The 17,634-nt window shown below is 45.3% G+C and overlaps 1 protein-coding gene across 1 annotated transcript in view; it reads right to left on the reverse strand.

Moving 5' to 3' along the window:
- The window catches only part of large1 (LARGE xylosyl- and glucuronyltransferase 1), a 203,605-nt gene that overhangs the window by 30,986 nt on the left and 154,985 nt on the right, over positions 1–17,634 (reverse strand). Inside the window, exon 7 of the mRNA XM_070992582.1 lies at positions 93–197. Coding sequence (XP_070848683.1) covers positions 93–197 — 105 coding nt within the window. The remainder of the gene's footprint in view (positions 1–92; positions 198–17,634) is intronic.

Here is a 17,634-nt window from a genome sequence, read left to right on the forward strand (position 1 = left end):
GCTTAAAATGAATGTGTAGCATGAAACTTGCATGCATTTTAAATGTGTCCCCACCATGCTAACATGCTTATATCATGTCCTCCTGCACTTACCAGTGTTGAAGCCTCTGCCCAGAGCTGGCCAGGGTCGATGGTTCTTCCACAGGTTCCCCAGGTACCAGTCACTCTGGTTCTCCACCAGACCCAGAACCTGCTGGCCTGAACACAGCAAATACAATATAATTTCAAATTCTCTGCAACCACTTATTTTCTCTGCAGCTTTCATTTATTTAACTATAATTCATTGTAAAGTTTCTTAATTATTCTCTTGTATTTATTGTTTTGTGGTCCCGTGTCCTTGGTGTTGTGGTGAATTTTCCGAAAGCATTTGAATTTTCATTCTGTGATGCATATCTTTGGAATGTGATGTTCAAAGCATCACAGGAGTTAGTTTATGATAAAACATTGTCATTTACTTCTTTTGCCATACTACCATTGATGTGGCCAGTCTGCTCTCACATTTGCTTTCTTTAACTTTTAACTTAACCTTTTAATTTTTAACTTTCTTGTTCACTGCACTGAATCACCAAATTAAATTTCTGTGTATATTTTAAAATTGCAGATTAAAATGATTCTGATTCTGAAACATAACTGATTTACCATCAATTCTCAAATAAAAGTCTATATTCACATAAATCATCAAGTTGCAAATAGTTGCAAATAAAGGTTGGTTGATAATTAAGACTAGGCAACGTAAAAATCAAGATAGGGTTGGAATTACCTGTGCTTCACTGGCTTACATGGTGAATTCAGCATAATGTACATTTCCACAGCACACCTTCCATTAATTCAACAATAACAAAGTCATGTCATTCTCATCATTCTGAGTTTGTATTATATGTCTTATGTCTTGCCAATTAATAATAAACTGCAGTGCAGACATTACACAGAAATACTAATACAGAAAGAGCATCTCCATGAAACAGTTTGTCCATCAGAAAGCACTATCAAGTTTTTTTCTCAGTTAAATATCATACTCATACACTATTCTATAAAAATACATTTCAGCAGGGACGGCTGGTATAAATGGGCTAACAGGGCTAAGCCCTCCCAAGCCCCAAACAGTGGATCACATCGGCCAAACGATGTTCAAATAACTCAACGGGACAAACGACAAAATCGTAAGTTTTGCGTTTCTTGGTTTGACAGAAAGGACTGGCTAACGGCAAGTGTAGCTAAGAATTCATTCTTCTGTTTCCCGTGCTTACTTTTTGGAGGAGATACAGCATGGACTCAACAAGGAATTGTGGATTTGAAACATTTGTCAGACAAAATTAGAAAACATGAATGCAGCACAAGTCACATTGGAAACAGCGTCAAGCTGTCCATGTTAGGAAAAGTTAACATCGCCTGTCAGCTGGATGAGGGCCACCGCATCGCTGTACAGAGACACAACGAGCTGGTGAAAAAAAACAGACATTCACTATCAAGGATTGTGGACTGTATTAAATTTTGTGGAGCACACGAGTTAGCTCTACGGGGGTCTGACGTATCCTCCACATCAACCCAACCTGGTTGACCAATTTTCTTTTTTAGACAGCCAGTTAGCAGATCACCTGTCAAACACACAAGTTGCAAAGTATATGTCCAAGACTAGCCAAAACGAGTTGCTTGACTGTATGTTAGCTGTTTATGAACAAAAAGTGACTGATGAAATATCGCAGACGGCATTTGTGGCTGTGCAAGCTGATGAGACAACCGATGTGGCATGTGTGAGCCAGTGCGTAATTGTGCTCAGGTACATCACTGAAGGCTCTGTTGTGGAAAGGTTTCTCGGATTCTCACCTTTAGTGAACAGAACTGCGGAGGGACTTGAAAAACTCCTGAAGGAAAAGCTCCAGCCACATAAACTGGAAAACAAACTGATCGCACAGACTTACGATGGAGCAGCTGTGATGAGCGGCGCATCATCAGGCCTGCAGGCCAGATTAAAGGAAACGTTCCCTCACGCGCACTTTGTGCACTGTTACGCCCACCAGTTAAACCTGGTCATGCAACAGGCTTGCTCATCACTCACACCCGTCAGAATATTTTTTGCCAACATCTCGGCGTTTGCGACATTTTTCTCCAAGTCACCAAAGAGAATTGCAGTCCTGGATGAAGTGTGTGGCAGGAGGATCCCAGCCTCAGGACAAACAAGGTGGAACTTTAAAAGTCGAACTGTCCACACCATGTTTGAACATCAGGACACTTTGAAACAGTGTTTTGATAAAATCCGGAATGATGAATCGTGGGACAGCGTGTCAATCCAACAAGCCCACGGCCTGTCCGCGATGCTGGCGGATGTGAACTTTCTTTTCTTTTTATCATTTTTTTACTCTGCTCTCCTACATGTGGATATCCTATACAGCATCCTTCAGAAACGAAACACTGACCCTCTCAAAACTAGGCAGGCCCTGGAGAATTTTTCCTGCTCCATAGCTGAACTGAAGGAAAAGCTGACTGCTGATGACGCCCAGGTACATCCAGATGCAGACACAGCTGCTGCAGCAACCCCGCGGAGGAGGCGGCGGTCCGAGAATGTTTCAGTGGCTGCACAGTGCTGTGAAATAATGATGGAGCAATCAAAGGCTCGCTTTGGGCTTTTGAACTTATTGACCCTGAACTGTTTCCGTTGTTTAAGACCGGCTTCCCACAGAAGCAGCTGGACATCGCAAGTGAACATTTCCCAATGATCTGCAAAGAGAAACTGAAAGGTGAGCTGATTGTGATGTACAGTAATGCGGAGTTTACGGGGTTAAAGTCGGCTTTGTCACTTTTGAGGATGCTGACGGAGAACAACCTTCAGAGCACCTTTTCTGAGACACTGAAATTAACACAAATAGCCATCACAACTCCGATGACATCGGCAGAGTCAGAGAGGTGTTTCAGTACGCTCAAGAGGATTAAATCGTTTCTCCGAAGTACGATGGGGCAGGACAGATTGAAAGCACTTGCCATGCTGTCTATCGAGAGGAACCTCATCCAAAAATTACCAGACTTCAATGACATGGTGATTAAACTGTTTGCATCCCAGAAAGGCCGTCAATGTGAGCTTCTTTTCAAATAAGGTAGGCCCATCATGTAGAACTGTTAAAGGACTGTGACACCTTGTTTTTGCTGAGGTTATCTGTTGTACTGAAGGCGTGTTTGGCACTACATGTTGCCAAACAGTTGTAATAAGACACTTGCAGCAGTCTATCTGTGGGCAGTCGTTGCAGTTGGAACACATTTTGTAGTGCGTATCTGCATGTGTGTGCGTGTGTGTGTGTGTGTGTGTGTGTGTGTGTGTGTGTGTGTGTGTGTGTGTGTGTGTGTGAGAGAGAGAGAGAGAGAGAGAGAGGGAGGCTGTAGAAAGAATGAGAGTGTGTGTGTGAGAGAGAGAGAGAGGGAGAGAAAGAGTGTTGATGTAGAGCACTAAAAAAGAATAGTGTACCTGTAATTTGTGTGTATCATAGGTGATGCTGCTTTTGCAGCTGTTTTAACTATTTAATCGGTATTATGCATTTGTTAGCCCACCCACCAAATTTCACCACCAGCCGCCACTGCATTTCAGAGAAGTTATGTGCTTTTGAAAGAACATCAATATCGGTTGATATGTCATGATCTGATTTTTAAATTCAGTAGCAATACTGCTACTGGTATAAACCTCAAAAATCCAGTATTTTTCAGCCAAGCACCTTAAGAAGAAGAAGAAAAAATGTACTTTATTAATCACATTACACAAGGTGTTAGTTGCACACTACACACCATGCTTTCCGTGAAATTAGTTTTATCCGCATTTATCCCATCCTGGCAGACCAGGAGCGGTGGGCTGCCAGCTGCCAGCCGACGCCAACGCCCGGTGACCAGTATTTCTTTGTCCCCATTGGTCAGGTGGGTCAGTAGGGGTTATTATGGAGGAAATCCTGGGTGAACATGCAAACTCCACACAGAAAGGCCCCCTTTTTCCTCGAGCAGCAGGCACCAAAGGCATGGTGGAGGACACGTCACCATCGCACACAGCGGGATTCGAACCGGGGACCTTCTAGCTGTGAGGCGACCGTGCTACCCAATTAATGTAAAAAATCTTTGCAAACTTGAGAACTTGTGGTAATTAAATTTTGGGAAAGCAGATTTAAACTTAATTGTAAACTCAATAAAAAAGCACTCTTTGCTGCATAATTGACTTATAATCGCGAGCTAACTGGCTATGAGTCAATGACATAACAGGAGAGAACTGCTACTTTTCAAATGGCACACTGCTGAAAAATTGAATTCAATACCCAGCTCATATGCAGTTTTGAGCCCCGAGATAAAAGGCATAAAGGGGACAGAAAACTGGGCAGAGATAAAGGTCAAGGAGATAGGCATTAGCGAGGAGATAGGAACATGGAGAGTGGGCATGGGTGTAGCAGTTGCAGCTTTAATGAAGGCTGTAAGGAAGATTAATGACTGTTTATTGGCGCAGGCAGCAGAGGGCAGGTAGCCCCCTTTATAAATGCTGCAAAACAAAGAACACAGATCTAACATCAATGTGACGAAAGAGCCTGCCAATTAGTGCTCAAAAAGCAAAACACTGCTCATTTTGGACAGACTTCACATGTTTCTACTTTGGTTTGGGTTCATTAAGAAAAAAAAAAAAAAAAAAAAAAAAAAGCCTGTAAATTTAATCTCATTGTCAGCAGTTGTGGGAGGAAAATTCTATGGAAATCTCTTCCTGTATATTCTACTCCATGCTTTTATTTAGTTAAAGTTTAGTTAAACAATTTTCATTGCAATTAAGTATTAAACTTGTGTGACTAGTTAAAATTAATGATATTTTGATCATGTTTGATGTCCCTGAAAAACACACATTAGTACTCTATTCAGCAGCAGCTAAATACATTCAGAATCACACCGAATTTTTTACTGTTCTGCTTCCCAAAACCTGGGGCCCCCTCCTGGAGGCAGACCTGGGAGGGAAGCTTACTGGGACCTGATGGTCGGGACTTGAACCATGGTGCCTGGTGGAGCACAGCTCAAAAGAGCTACATGGCCACCATCCTGTGGACCCACCAATGACATTGGGGTTGGGTGCAATGTCAGTGGAGCAGCAGGCAAAAGTGATGACCTAGGCATCATAGACTGGTTCTAGAAATGTGGAACATCACCTCTCTGGCAAGGAAGGAACCAGAGCTTGAGCAGGAGGTGGAATGGTAAAACGAGATGTAACTGGGCTCACCTCCACGCACAGCCCTGTGTCTGGAACCAAATCCCTGGAGAGGGGGGCTGGACTCTCTTTTTCCGGAGTTGCCCAGGGTGACAGGCACCAGATGGGTGTGGGGATACTTAGAAGGGTTACTGTGTTGGAGTTCACTCTGGAGAGCAAGAGGGTTGCCTCTAAGCGACTCACTGAGAGAATATTTTTCTGTGGAATTTATTGGAAGGAATGGCCAGCCCATTGTTAACCTGAGTGGTGCTTTGATATTGACCATTTGTGCTAGTCAGGGACTGGCCATAAAAAACACCCTGTTTGAGCATGAGGTGAGTGTAAGTGTAGATCAGTATATTTGCTATCAGAAGACCTTAAGCCAAAGATCAGTGATTGCCTTTGATTGACTTTGTCCATATCAGATCTGCTCACTTATTTCAGAATTTCAATCAATAAAGGATTATCTTATTTTATCTTATCCGGACAAGTGGGGCAAGAGTAGAGCAGAGCTGTCAGTTGATCAACACTTGGTTGTGAATTGATTCAGATCACAGGGGAGATTGCTGGACAGATCAGGTAAACTCAACTCTAGGATTTGTCAGAAGGTTGGTGCTTGTCATGGCAGCAACCTCAGAGCCTACTGGTGGACACTAGTGGTGACGGAGGCCATAAAGCTGAAGAAGGAAGGCTTTTGGTTGACCTCAGGGAAGTTCTGGCAAAGGTTAGATGACTCAGGAAGGGAAAGCAGGGCTTGGCTTGGGGAAGGAGGAACTACTGCCCCTAACAGAGTGTACTGTCAAGGAGTGGATACCTGACCAACCTGGCATAATACGTTTGAAGACATTGTTGGGCTGTCTTGGGTAACAAGCCTCTTCAGTGTCATGTGGAGGTTGTGATGTTCATGGATAGGATCTCATGGTCCAGCCATGGTCCTCAGTTTGGGGACCGGAAGTGACCGTCGGCAGTATCGAGATCGTAAACATAGGAGAGGGAAGCTCTCCTTAGCAGAGGTCTACGGACTAAGCTACGGCTAACACCACAATGGCTACTGCTACCCAGTATCTTCCTTGCCAATGTTCATCTTTGGCAAACAAAATGGACGAGCTACGACTTCAGATCACATCACAGAGAATGGACTGCAACATCATGATTTTCACTGAAATGTGGCTTGACGACAGAATCCCAGACAACGTGACAGAGCTGCAGGGATGCCGTGTCTTCAGAGTGAACAGAACGGCAGAGCACTCAGATAAAATCAGGGGCGGAGGACTGTGTATCTATGTGAACAAAAAAAATGTGAAATCTGATGATCAAGTGCAAGCCTTTTTATCTGCCTAGAGAGTTCACATCCACTGTGATAACTGCAGCTTTTACTCCCCTGGATGGTAATGCTAAAGTAGCAATGAAAGAACTGTATGCTGCTTCCCACAAACAACAAACTGCACACCCTGATAGAGCCTTTATTATTGCCTTTATTAACCACTCCAACCTGAGGACTGTTCTTCCCAAAATGCACCAGAATGTCTCCTGCACCACCAGAGGAGACAAAACCCTGGACTATGTTTATACAAACATTCCCGAGGCTTACAAAGCCAACCCCCTCCACCACCTGGGAAAGTCTGGTCATCTCTTATTGTTCCTACTCCCCAAGTACACATCACTCATCAGACGTATGAAGCCGTCAGTGAGGACTGCTAAAGAATGGCCAGAGGAAACAGATGCCACACTCCAGCACCAGTTCTAACATACAGACCGGAGTTTGTTCACCACCTGGGCCACGCTGGACTCAGGATCCATTGACATTGACTCATATGCCTCCTTCGTTCTGGATTACATTAACACCTGTGTTGACAACGTCACCACCCACAAACAGATAGGAACTTTCCCCAGCCAGAAGCCTTGGATGTCCTACTAAAAGAATGTGACGCTGCCTTCAGATCTGGCAACACAGTGGCCTACAGCTCATCCAGAGCTAACCTAATGAGGGGCATCAGGCACAAGCTTAACACACTCACAAGCTACAGATTGAGGAGCACTTTCACAACAACACCGACCCCGACTGCATCAACCTAAAAAGAAAACAGCCCCACCAACCAGCAATGCCTACCTCCCTGACAAGCTCAACAAGTTATATACTTCGACAGGGACAACAGACAACCAGCCATCAAAATTGCTCCCCACTCAGATGAACAACCCCTCACTTATGATGTGCGTTCTGCACTCAGCAGGGTGAACGTCCATAAGGCTGCTGGTCCTGACGGCATACCCAGCCGCGTGCTCATGGCCTGTGCAGAACAGCTGGCTGGGGTTTCAATGACATCTTCAACCTGTCATTGGGCAAGGCAGCAGTCCCCATGTGCCTCAAGACCACCACCATTGTGCCAGTATCGAAGCAGTCAGCTGCAGTGGGCCTTAATGACTTCTGCCCGATTGCACTCACCCCCATCATCACCAAGTGCTTCGAGAGACTGGTCTTGGCCCACCCCAAATGATGTCTTCCTCCCACAATGGACCAGCATCAGTTTGTCTACTGACCAAACAGGTCGACGAAGGATGCCATCTCCACAGCACTGCACTCCACCCTACTGCACTCAACACAGTCATCCCCTCCAAATTGGTCAACAAACTACCCACCCCAGCCATGGACTGTTTGCCCCCCTACCATCTGGTAGGAGGTTATGGAGCCTCTGCTCCCACTGTCTCTACATTTAAGAGTAGGCTTAAAGGCTCCTTTTTGATAAAGCTTATAGTAACAGCTAGCTTAGGCTTGTCCTGGACCAGCCCTAGTTATGCTGATATAGCATTAGACTGTTGGGGGACCTCCAAAGAGCACACTGAGCTCCTCTGTCCTTCTCTCCCTCTCCATCTGCAAGTTTTCATGTCCTACCACAGTGTATTACTAACTTAGCTCCGTCCCCAGAGTCTTTGTGCTACATCGTCTTGCAGGTTCCCATGGATAGCGGCTGAATCTGGATTGTGGATTACATCTGTGTTTCCTGCCATGGCCCTGCCTGACATCCACTGCGATGGCTACTACTGTTATTACATCCACTGTCATTGTTACTGTGATTGCATGTCTGAGGGAGAAGATGAGGCAGAGCAGAGATGCCTACAGGAAGAATCTGGAGGCCAAACTCCAGCAGATCACCTAAATCACTGGCTGCTTTATGTGGCCAAGACCAAGGAGATGGTCATTGATTTCAGAAAGAACAGGACGACCACACAACCACTGTGTATTCTGGGGGAGAATGTCACAGTAGTGGAGGATTACAAATACCTCAGAGTGCACCTTGACAACAGACTGCACTGGAAAACTAACATCAACGGTGTTTACAAGAAGCGGATGAGCAGACTCTATTTCCTGGGGAGGCTCAGATCATTCAATGTGTGCATCAAGATGCTGGTCTACCAGTCTGTTGTAACCAGTGCACTCTTCTTTGCTGCAGTGTGCTGGGGGAGCAGCATTGGAGCTGGTGACACCAACACACTGAACAAACTGATCAGGAAGGCCAGCTCCATTATTGGCTGCCAATTAGACACCTTTGAGGAGGTGGTGGAGATGACACTGGACAGACTGTTATCCATTATAGATAAGACAGCATGGCTCCTTCTCCAATAGATTGCTCCAACTCTGCTGTCACAAGGACCGCTTCAGGAAATAATTCCTGCCACGAGCCATCACACTGCACAACAGAAATTTAAACAGTTAATCTCTACCAACCTCACAACCCCAATATTTCAGTGTGACATATTATTTGCACTACTGCAATATTGCACAACACTCTTTATTGTTTACATTTATTTATCATCTGAAACTTGCACATATTTTTTCTGGTGTATAGTTTATAGCTCTGGCTCTCTCTCTCTCAAGAACTGCGGTTAAATATCATATTATATACTATATTATAATATTATATTATATAAAATCTATTATATATGATAATACATATTATATAAGTGTATATATTTAGTTATACTTGCTATTTTTCTATGTTTATATACTTAAGAATTTAAAGAATTGCTGTTATTCCATGTTTATGCGCTTAGTTATAGTTTGTAAGAACATTCTGTTGCTCTTAGTTTCATTCTTATCCTTATTCTTCTTTATTGTATATATATTTTATGTTTATGTGTATGTTTAACCTGCTGATGCAAGTCTAAGTCTCAGTATAAATAAGAAAATACAGGGTCTCTACTGATTAATACACCACCACATACTTCTAGTGGGTCATAAGGGACGATTGAGTGTTTTGAGCATACCTACCATGAAAGTTGTGTCCTGTTTGCACATCATGCATCATGCACTTAGGGTGTTTGTAGCCACCTGATAGGCCCAATATTCATTCTGCTTTTAACTCTTTTGGTCTCTCCTAACTCCTGAGAAATATATTTATCTCTTTACCTGTTAAATGCTCCACTATGTTCACCCAGCCAGTTGCTAACTCTGCTGTCTGGTGCTCAGCAGGTAGCGTATTGTGGGTTTATCAGAGTTTTTTCACTTAAAGCAGCTTCCTGCTGCTGAAAATTGTGTTTAGTAGAGTGGAGTTTGAGGGCAGAAATACCAGCAATGAGCTAAAAGAGGCTAGACTGCTTCACAGAGCTGAGGGAAACCATAGAGTTTGTGGTCTTTCTCATAGTACACAATTTCATACAATCATAATATTTTTTTTTCAAACTTTGTTTATTAGGGCTGCACGGTGGCGCAGCAGGTAGTGCGCGTGCCTCACAGCAAGAAGGTCGCCGGTTCGATTCCCAGGTCAGGCCTTTCTGTGTGAAGTTTGCATGTTCTTCCTGTGCATGCGTGGATTCTCCCCGGGTACTCTGGCTTCCTCCCACAGACCAAAAACATGCTCATTAGGTTGATTGGTGACTCTAAATTGTCCCTAGGTGTGAGTGTTAATGGTTGTGTATTTGTGCCCTGCGACTGGTCCAGGGTGTACCCCGCCTCCCGCCCGTTGACAGCCGAGATGGGCTGAGATATCAACATTATTTCTATGGTCAAACAAAGCTGTCAGACATAGGCACTGCATCAGCTTTTTTAATCTTCAAAACAGATTAATTCACATTACACTGTTGTGGTGTTATTGATCTTGGAATTTAACAACTGGCTCTCTGGCCTGCGAGCCCCTGAAGAATTAAAGCCAATACCTGGTATTTAGAGATTACAGTTTGAGTAGAATGTATCACAGTTGGACATAATGGTATATATGCATGTCCTACATAGCAAAGTCCTCACACAGAGAACCTTAGGCCATCAACAATCTATTTCCCAGCATGCAGGCGACTAAGGGGGGGAGTGAGCAGTTCTTAAATTAGCTGTGGAGAGGTACCAGGAGATCAGTGGGAGGTTTTACTGCTGAGTCAGTGGTGCTGATATAAGTAAATATGAATGCCAAGGTCAGCAGGCCAAACATACACTTTTCACTCCACCATTTTATCCTTCTACTGCACCTGCAATTCCAACTGAGAAATTTGTTTATGTGGAGGTTGTTTTTCACTGCTGCCATCGTCCTTACTAGTGCTAGGACATAAGTGGAAATTTTATTGGGATAATATGATGATACTTTATTATTGTCTTACAAAATTATGTTGTCCAAATAAAATGTCATTAAAAACTAAGAAAGTGATTCTTCACAAAATTTGTTTTAGTTGAAAGCAATGGATCCAAACACCAAGCACCTCCTGTTCGAAGGATTTTAATGCTGCGTGATGCTTTTTTTGTGTGTGTGCATATATCTTGCCTGTGTCGTTATACTAACTCAAGAAATGACAAATGGTAAAATCTTGACATTACCCAACTATGGAACAAGGATGTTTTCAACAAATAAAGTTCTCTTGTTCAGTTACATTTCAAGACAGAAAGGGCTAATTCATCAATTTCGACAGATCTAAACATAAAATTAGACCACACTGAATTGGGCTTTTGGCTTTTGCTTTCACATATTTTCACACGTTTCATCACTACCTCTCAATTTCAAACTTTCCATTTCAAGTCTTAAGTTAGATGGTGTCCTGACTAAAGTTGTCCCTTATGCTCTGAGTTGTGAAACTGCTGATCATCTAAGACACTACCTAGTTAAATAAATTATGTAGTGTAGTGGCACTATGCTGTATATGACTTGTCCTTGAACAAGAATGTTGTGTGAAGTAAATCCAGTGATAAATCAGGTGAAACTGTGCAGCTGCACTGACAGCTTATTTAGCAGATGGTGAGTTACAGTGCTACATTAAAGTGACTACTCTTAAATGAGTTTTGCTTCTTGGCAAAGACAGCTGTGAAGGAAAAGCTCCCATTTGCAGAAGCGTTGGCCCCGAGGCTGCTGGACAATTACTGGGTTACACTCCCAGTTTCAGTGTATGGGGCTTGTTCCCGCTCACCACCTTTGTGGAAAGATTATCATTAATTATGTCAATCAAAATGATATTAAGCCAAGTCCCTGTTCACTGATAAGATTCTGTTTCTCTTTGCCAGCCTATAACTCAACTCTTGCTGCCTCAATTTATGTTGTCTCTCACAACAACATAGATTACTCGGGGTAAATGGTAGATAACAGAGATAAATCAAAAAGAGTAAAAGCTGTACGAGCAGCTCTAAAATAAGCATTCTGAGTTATTTACCGATTCTAACAGTGTAGTTTCTAAGCTTTCCAATGATGTCTAACACATGGAAATCTGAAAATATTTGAGGAAGATGTGGCCATTTGAATGTACAGATGGAGCGGCCTCGAAATTCCCCTAATTTCATGCTGGGGCCCTGGCGGGTCTGTGACCGGTCCCTGCTCTGCAGTAGGCGGGTTCGTGACTGTAATGAGATCCCCCGCGATGACGTCATCGGCGCGGGGCCAACTCGTAATGCCCCTGAGCTCCATTTGCGGAAACTACCTGCACACGCTCTATCAGTCCACCAGGAGGAGCAGTCATTATTACCGTGTCAGCTTTGCTGAGTCGTTCATTAGATCTGCACATAGCCTCCACTGCTGTAAGAAAAACTGCTTGTCTAGTAGAGCACCCTGTGCAGTTTTTTAAATATAATTATGCTTAATCATCCACATTATTGTAGTGCTCGTTCACAAACTTCTTGGATCTGCTCATCTGCCCATCCTGCCTTTTCCTCCACATCTCTCTCCACCTTTGGAGAGGCTCCCAGCGCATCTCCGCGTGCCGAGTGATTTGTGCCCAGAAAATTAATCATGAATAACAGAAGTTGTGCGTCGCGTTTTTCTAGCATTCTGAACTGCTACAGAGTTAAATGTTTAATACTCTGCCTGATTCGCGGAGCCACTTTCAGTTGGTGGGTTTCCTGTTTGTAGCGCATTTTAGATTTGCGGGTCGCTAGTTGATGCAGTTACCAGCAATACGCAGAGTCCTGTATGTGTGTGTACAGTATATTACTGGACAGAAATCATTTACAGTGCGCTGAAGAGGGAGGGACGGGAGGATGAAATGCCAATTTCAGCCTGTGATCTGTTAATGTCTGACTGAACAGCCTCATGGAAGTGATATTTTACAGTTCTACATATTTTAATCTAACGAAATTCGTTAAAACAAGTCACCTGGTGCTTTCAAAGTCATGTCATTGAGCTGAAAGGTTCCAGATTTCGTTCGCCTTCACAGGCGGCTGTGGAGTGCCGCAGACGGCTCGCACTGCGCACTGCGATGTTCAACATCATAGGCTTAATATACTGTAGTTAATTATCACTGATCTTTTTCATCACTCTGTCTGTGTGACTGTCTGTGTCCTCCTCTCTGTGTCTCTTTTTTCACTGTTCACGCAATGAATATAAACAGTAACTATTATAAGTTGGTGTGCTTCTGAGCACTATGTTTACCCGCGACTATAACTTATAGTTAGTGCCTATGGGCCGAACAGCAGTGCAGAGAACCCGGCCTTCTTGGAGTCCCTGGGGGGGGTACTGGAAAGTGGTCAATAATCGACTTTGTAGTCGTATCATCTGACCTCCGGCGGTATGTCTTGGACACTCGGGTAAAGAGAGGTGAGAGCTGTCAACTGATCACCACCTGGTGGTGAGTTGGATTCGCTGGCAGGGGAGGAAGCGGGACAGACTTGGCAGACCCAAACGTACCGTGAGGGTCTGTTGGGAACGTCTGGCGGAACCCGCTGTCAGGGAGGTTTTCATCTCCCACCTCCGGGAGAGCTTCGACCAGATTCTGAGGGAGGTTGGAGACACTGAGTCCGAATGGACCATGTTCTCCACTTCCATTGTTGATGCAGCCGTCCGTAGCTGTGGCCGTAAAGTCGGCGGTGCCTGTCGTGGCAGCTGGACACTGGAAGTAAGGGATGCCGTCAAGCTGAAGAAGGAGTCCAATGGGGCCTGGCTGGCTCATAGGACACCTGAGGGAGCTGATGGGTACCTGCAGGCCAAGCGCGCGACAGCTCGGGCGGTTGTAGAAGCAAAAACTCAGGTCTGGGAGGAGTTCAGGGAGGCCATGGAGGAGGACTACCGGTCGGCCTCGAGGAAATTCTGGCAAACCATTCGACGCCTCAGGAAGGGGAAGCAGCTTTCTGTCAACACTGTTTACAGTGGAGATGGGGAGCTGTTGACCTCGACTGGGGATATTGTCGGGTGGTGGAAGGAATACTTCAAAGATCTCCTCAATCCCACTGTCACTGGGGACTTGGAGGTCGATTCATCCATCACCGGGGCTGAAGTCACTGAGGTAGTTCGCAAGCTCCTCAGTGGCAAAGCACCAGGGGTGGATGAGATCCGCCCTGAGTACCTCAAGTCTCTGGATGTTGTAGGTTTGTCTTGGTTGACACGCCTCTGCAACATCGCGTGGCAGATGGGGACAGTGCCTCTGGACTGGCAGACTGGGGTGGTGGTCCCTCTTTTCAAAAAGGGGGACCGGAGGGAGTGTTCCAACTATCGGGGGATCACACTCCTCAGCCTCCCTGGGAAAGTCTATTCCAGGGTACTGGAGAGGAGAATCCGGCCGATAGTCGAACCTCGGATTCAGGAGGAACAATGCGGTTTTCGTCCTGGCCGTGGAACACTGGACCAGCTCGATACCCTCCACAGGGTGCTTGAGGGTTCATGGGAGTTTGCCCAAACAGTCCACATGTGTATTGTGGACTTGGAGGAGGCATTTGACCGTTTCCCTCACGTTATTCTGTAGGAGGTGCTCCGGGAGTATTGGGGTTGGAGGCCCTCTATTGAGGGCTGTACAGTCCCTGCACAACCGGAGCAGGAGCTTGGTCCGCATTGCCGGCAGTAAGTCGGACCTGTTCCCGGTGCATGTTGGACTCCGGCAGGGCTGCCCTTTGTCACCGGTTCTGTTCATCATTTTTATGGACAGAATTTCTAGGCGCAGCCAGGGGCCGGAGGGGGTTTGGTTCGGGAGCTGCCAGATTTCGTCTCTGCTTTTTGCAGATGATGTTGTCTTGTTGGCTCCCTCGAGCCAGGACCTTCAGCATACACTGGGGCGGTTTGCAGCCGAGTGTGAAGCAGCTGGGATGAGAGTCAGCACCTCCAAGTCCGAGGCCATGGTTCTCGACCGGAAAAAGGTGGCTTGCTCCCTTCAGGTTGGGGGAGAGTTCCTGCCTCAAGTGGAGGAGTTTAAGTATCTTGGGATCATGTTCACGAGTGAGGGAAGGATGGAGTGTGAGATTGACAGGCGGATCGGTGCAGCGGCTGCAGTAATGCGGTCACTGTACCGGTCTGAAGAAGGAGCTGAGCCGAAAGGCGACGATCTCGATTTACCGGTCAATCTATGTTCCTACCCTCACCTATGGTCATGAACTTTGGGTCATGACCGAAAGAACGAGGTCCCGGATACAAGCGGCTGAAATGACTTTCCTCCGCAGGGTGGCGGGGTGCTCCCTTAGAGATAGGGTGAGGAGCTCTGTCACCCGGGAGGAGCTCAGAGTAGAGTCGCTGCTCCTCCACACCGAGAGGAGTCAGCTGAGGTGGCTCGGGCATCTTTATCGGATGCCCCCTGGAAGCCTCCCTAGGGAGGCATGTCCCACCGGGAGGAGACCCTGAGGAAGACCCAGGACAGGCTGGGGTGACTAAGTCACTCGGCTGGCCTGGGAATGCCTCGGGATCCCCCCGGAAGAGCTGGGGGAAGTGTCTGGGGAGAGGGAAGTCTTGGCGTCCCTGCTCAGACTGCTCCCCCAGCGACCTGGCCCCGGATAAGCGGGAGAAAATGGATGGATGAATGGATGGATGGATAAAAATGAAAAACAAGAAAGGTAATATAAAGAGTTAGAAGGAGCAAATGTAGATACTTATTTCTAATTTTAATATTATTATATTATAAAATAAATTCTGTCACTGTCAAACTCATAGTCAAACTTTATTTCTATAGCACTTTTCATACATAAAAATGCAGCACAAGGTGCTTGACAAAAGATAAAAACATAACATAGCAATATAAAAGCAACTTCTCCTCCCAACACACCCGCAGACATACAACATGCACACACCCACCCGCACACAACCACACACACACACACATACCCACAAACACCCACCCCAATGAAAATGGCAGGGCACTGAGGCATTATGAGAAGAAAAAGGAAAAGAAAACCACCTACGGGGAGCTCATCCGCACTGCGAAGGATCACTGGCCGTGGCCACAGGGAGCGTCGCCGCAACAGAGACCCCCGACCCAGACAAACCGGGGTGGACTCCACACGCAGGGCAGAGCCCCCCAGTCCTCTGGGCCCGAGGGGTCCTCAGGACAATGCCCCGGCGGGCAGACCAGACACCCCTCCCAGCGCGGAGGCCCCCCATGAGGAAGCACTGAAGCTAAAACCTAAAAGACAATAGAATAAAAAGACCTAGAACCTAAAAGACAATAGAATCAAGGACCTAAAACCTAAAATTGAATGAAATAAAAGGACCTAAGAGCTAAAAGACAATGTGCTCGGATAAAACATGTCTGAGTTAAAAGAGTATAAGAAATCAATTGAAAGCCAAACTAAAAAGGTGAGTCTTGAGCCTTCTTTTAAAAACACCAACAGTCTCTGCGGTCCTGATGCACTCTGGCAGGCTGTTCCAAAGCTTCGGACCATAGTTGCTGAATGCCGCCTCCCCGTGGACTTTGGTCCGAACCCTTGGAACAATCAAAAGGCCTGTGCCAGAGGAACTCAGGATCCGCGAGAGCTGATATGATAGAAACAGGTCAGATCAATAAGATGGCCCAAGACCGTTAAGACACTTAAAAACTAATAAAAGCACCTTAAAGTCGATCCTGAAACACACGGGGAGCCAATGCAGTGATTCTAAAACCGGTGTAATGTGCTCCCGCCCTCTGGTCCTCGTCAGCACACGTGCGGCTGAGTTCCGGAGTAATTGTAAGTTATAGATACTCTTTTCGGCAAGACCAGAGAGCAGGGCATTACAATAATCTAGACGGCAGGAGAAAAAAGCATGTATCAGCACCTCCGTCTTAGCCTGAGAGAGAAACGGGCAGACTCTGGTTTTTACCATCTTAAAAATATAGCCAATCTTTGTTATATTTTTAATATGAGGAATAAAACTAAGCTCAGAGTCAAAAATGACGCCCAGGTTCTTAACAGATTGTGAGGGTGTAAAACCTTGTAGTTTTGGTAAAAGTGTCTCTCTCTTGCCTTCAGGACCAATAACTAAAACCTCTGTTTTATCCTGGTTGAGCTGTTGGAAGTTTACTGCCATCCATGACTTAATGTCTAAAATACAGTTTAAAAGGGTATCAATAGGCCCCATGTCATCAGGAGACACGTTAATGTAAAGCTGTGTATCATCAGCATAGCTATGGAAGCTGATGCCGTGTCCCCTGATGACATCCCCAAGGGGAAGCATGTAAAGATTAAAAAGTACTGGACCTAAAATTGACCCTCGGGGTGCCCCACATTTCATTTCATGGGTTCCGGAGGAACATGTATCCAAACTTACATGGAAACAACGGTCTGTGAGATAGGAGTAAAACCAATTAAAAACAGTACCAGAGAGGCCCACCAGGTTTCTGAGTCTATTTAATAAAATGTGGTGATCTACTGTATCAAAGGCAGCACTTAGATCCAGTAGCACCAGGACTGTGAGTTTTTGTGAGTCCACATTACAAAATGTATTGTAATGTAAAATGTCTTTAAAAGTGATGTGGGAATTGGATCTAAAATGCAGGTTATTGGATTTACCTGGGAGAAAACTCGACCAAGTGTCCTCGTATCGACCAGGTCAAAACTCTCCAGTGTTTCCTCGGGTAAAATCAACTGTCCAGGTGTGTTAAAAGTTACATTCTGATGTGATACAAGCCTGGATCTGATGTTGTCGATTTTACTTCTGAAGTGGTCTGCAAAGTCCTTGCAGAGGGCGTCCGTTGGTGTCTCTGGGGAATTTTTTAAAAATGGTGTTAGTTAAAAGATCGAAGGTGGAGAAAAGTAATTTTGGGTTGTTTTTATTATCTCAAATGAGGTTTGAAAAATGGGATATTCTTGCCTGT

This window comes from Chaetodon trifascialis, chromosome 22, assembly GCF_039877785.1.
Source record: "Chaetodon trifascialis isolate fChaTrf1 chromosome 22, fChaTrf1.hap1, whole genome shotgun sequence".
Taxonomy (NCBI): domain Eukaryota; kingdom Metazoa; phylum Chordata; class Actinopteri; order Chaetodontiformes; family Chaetodontidae; genus Chaetodon; species Chaetodon trifascialis.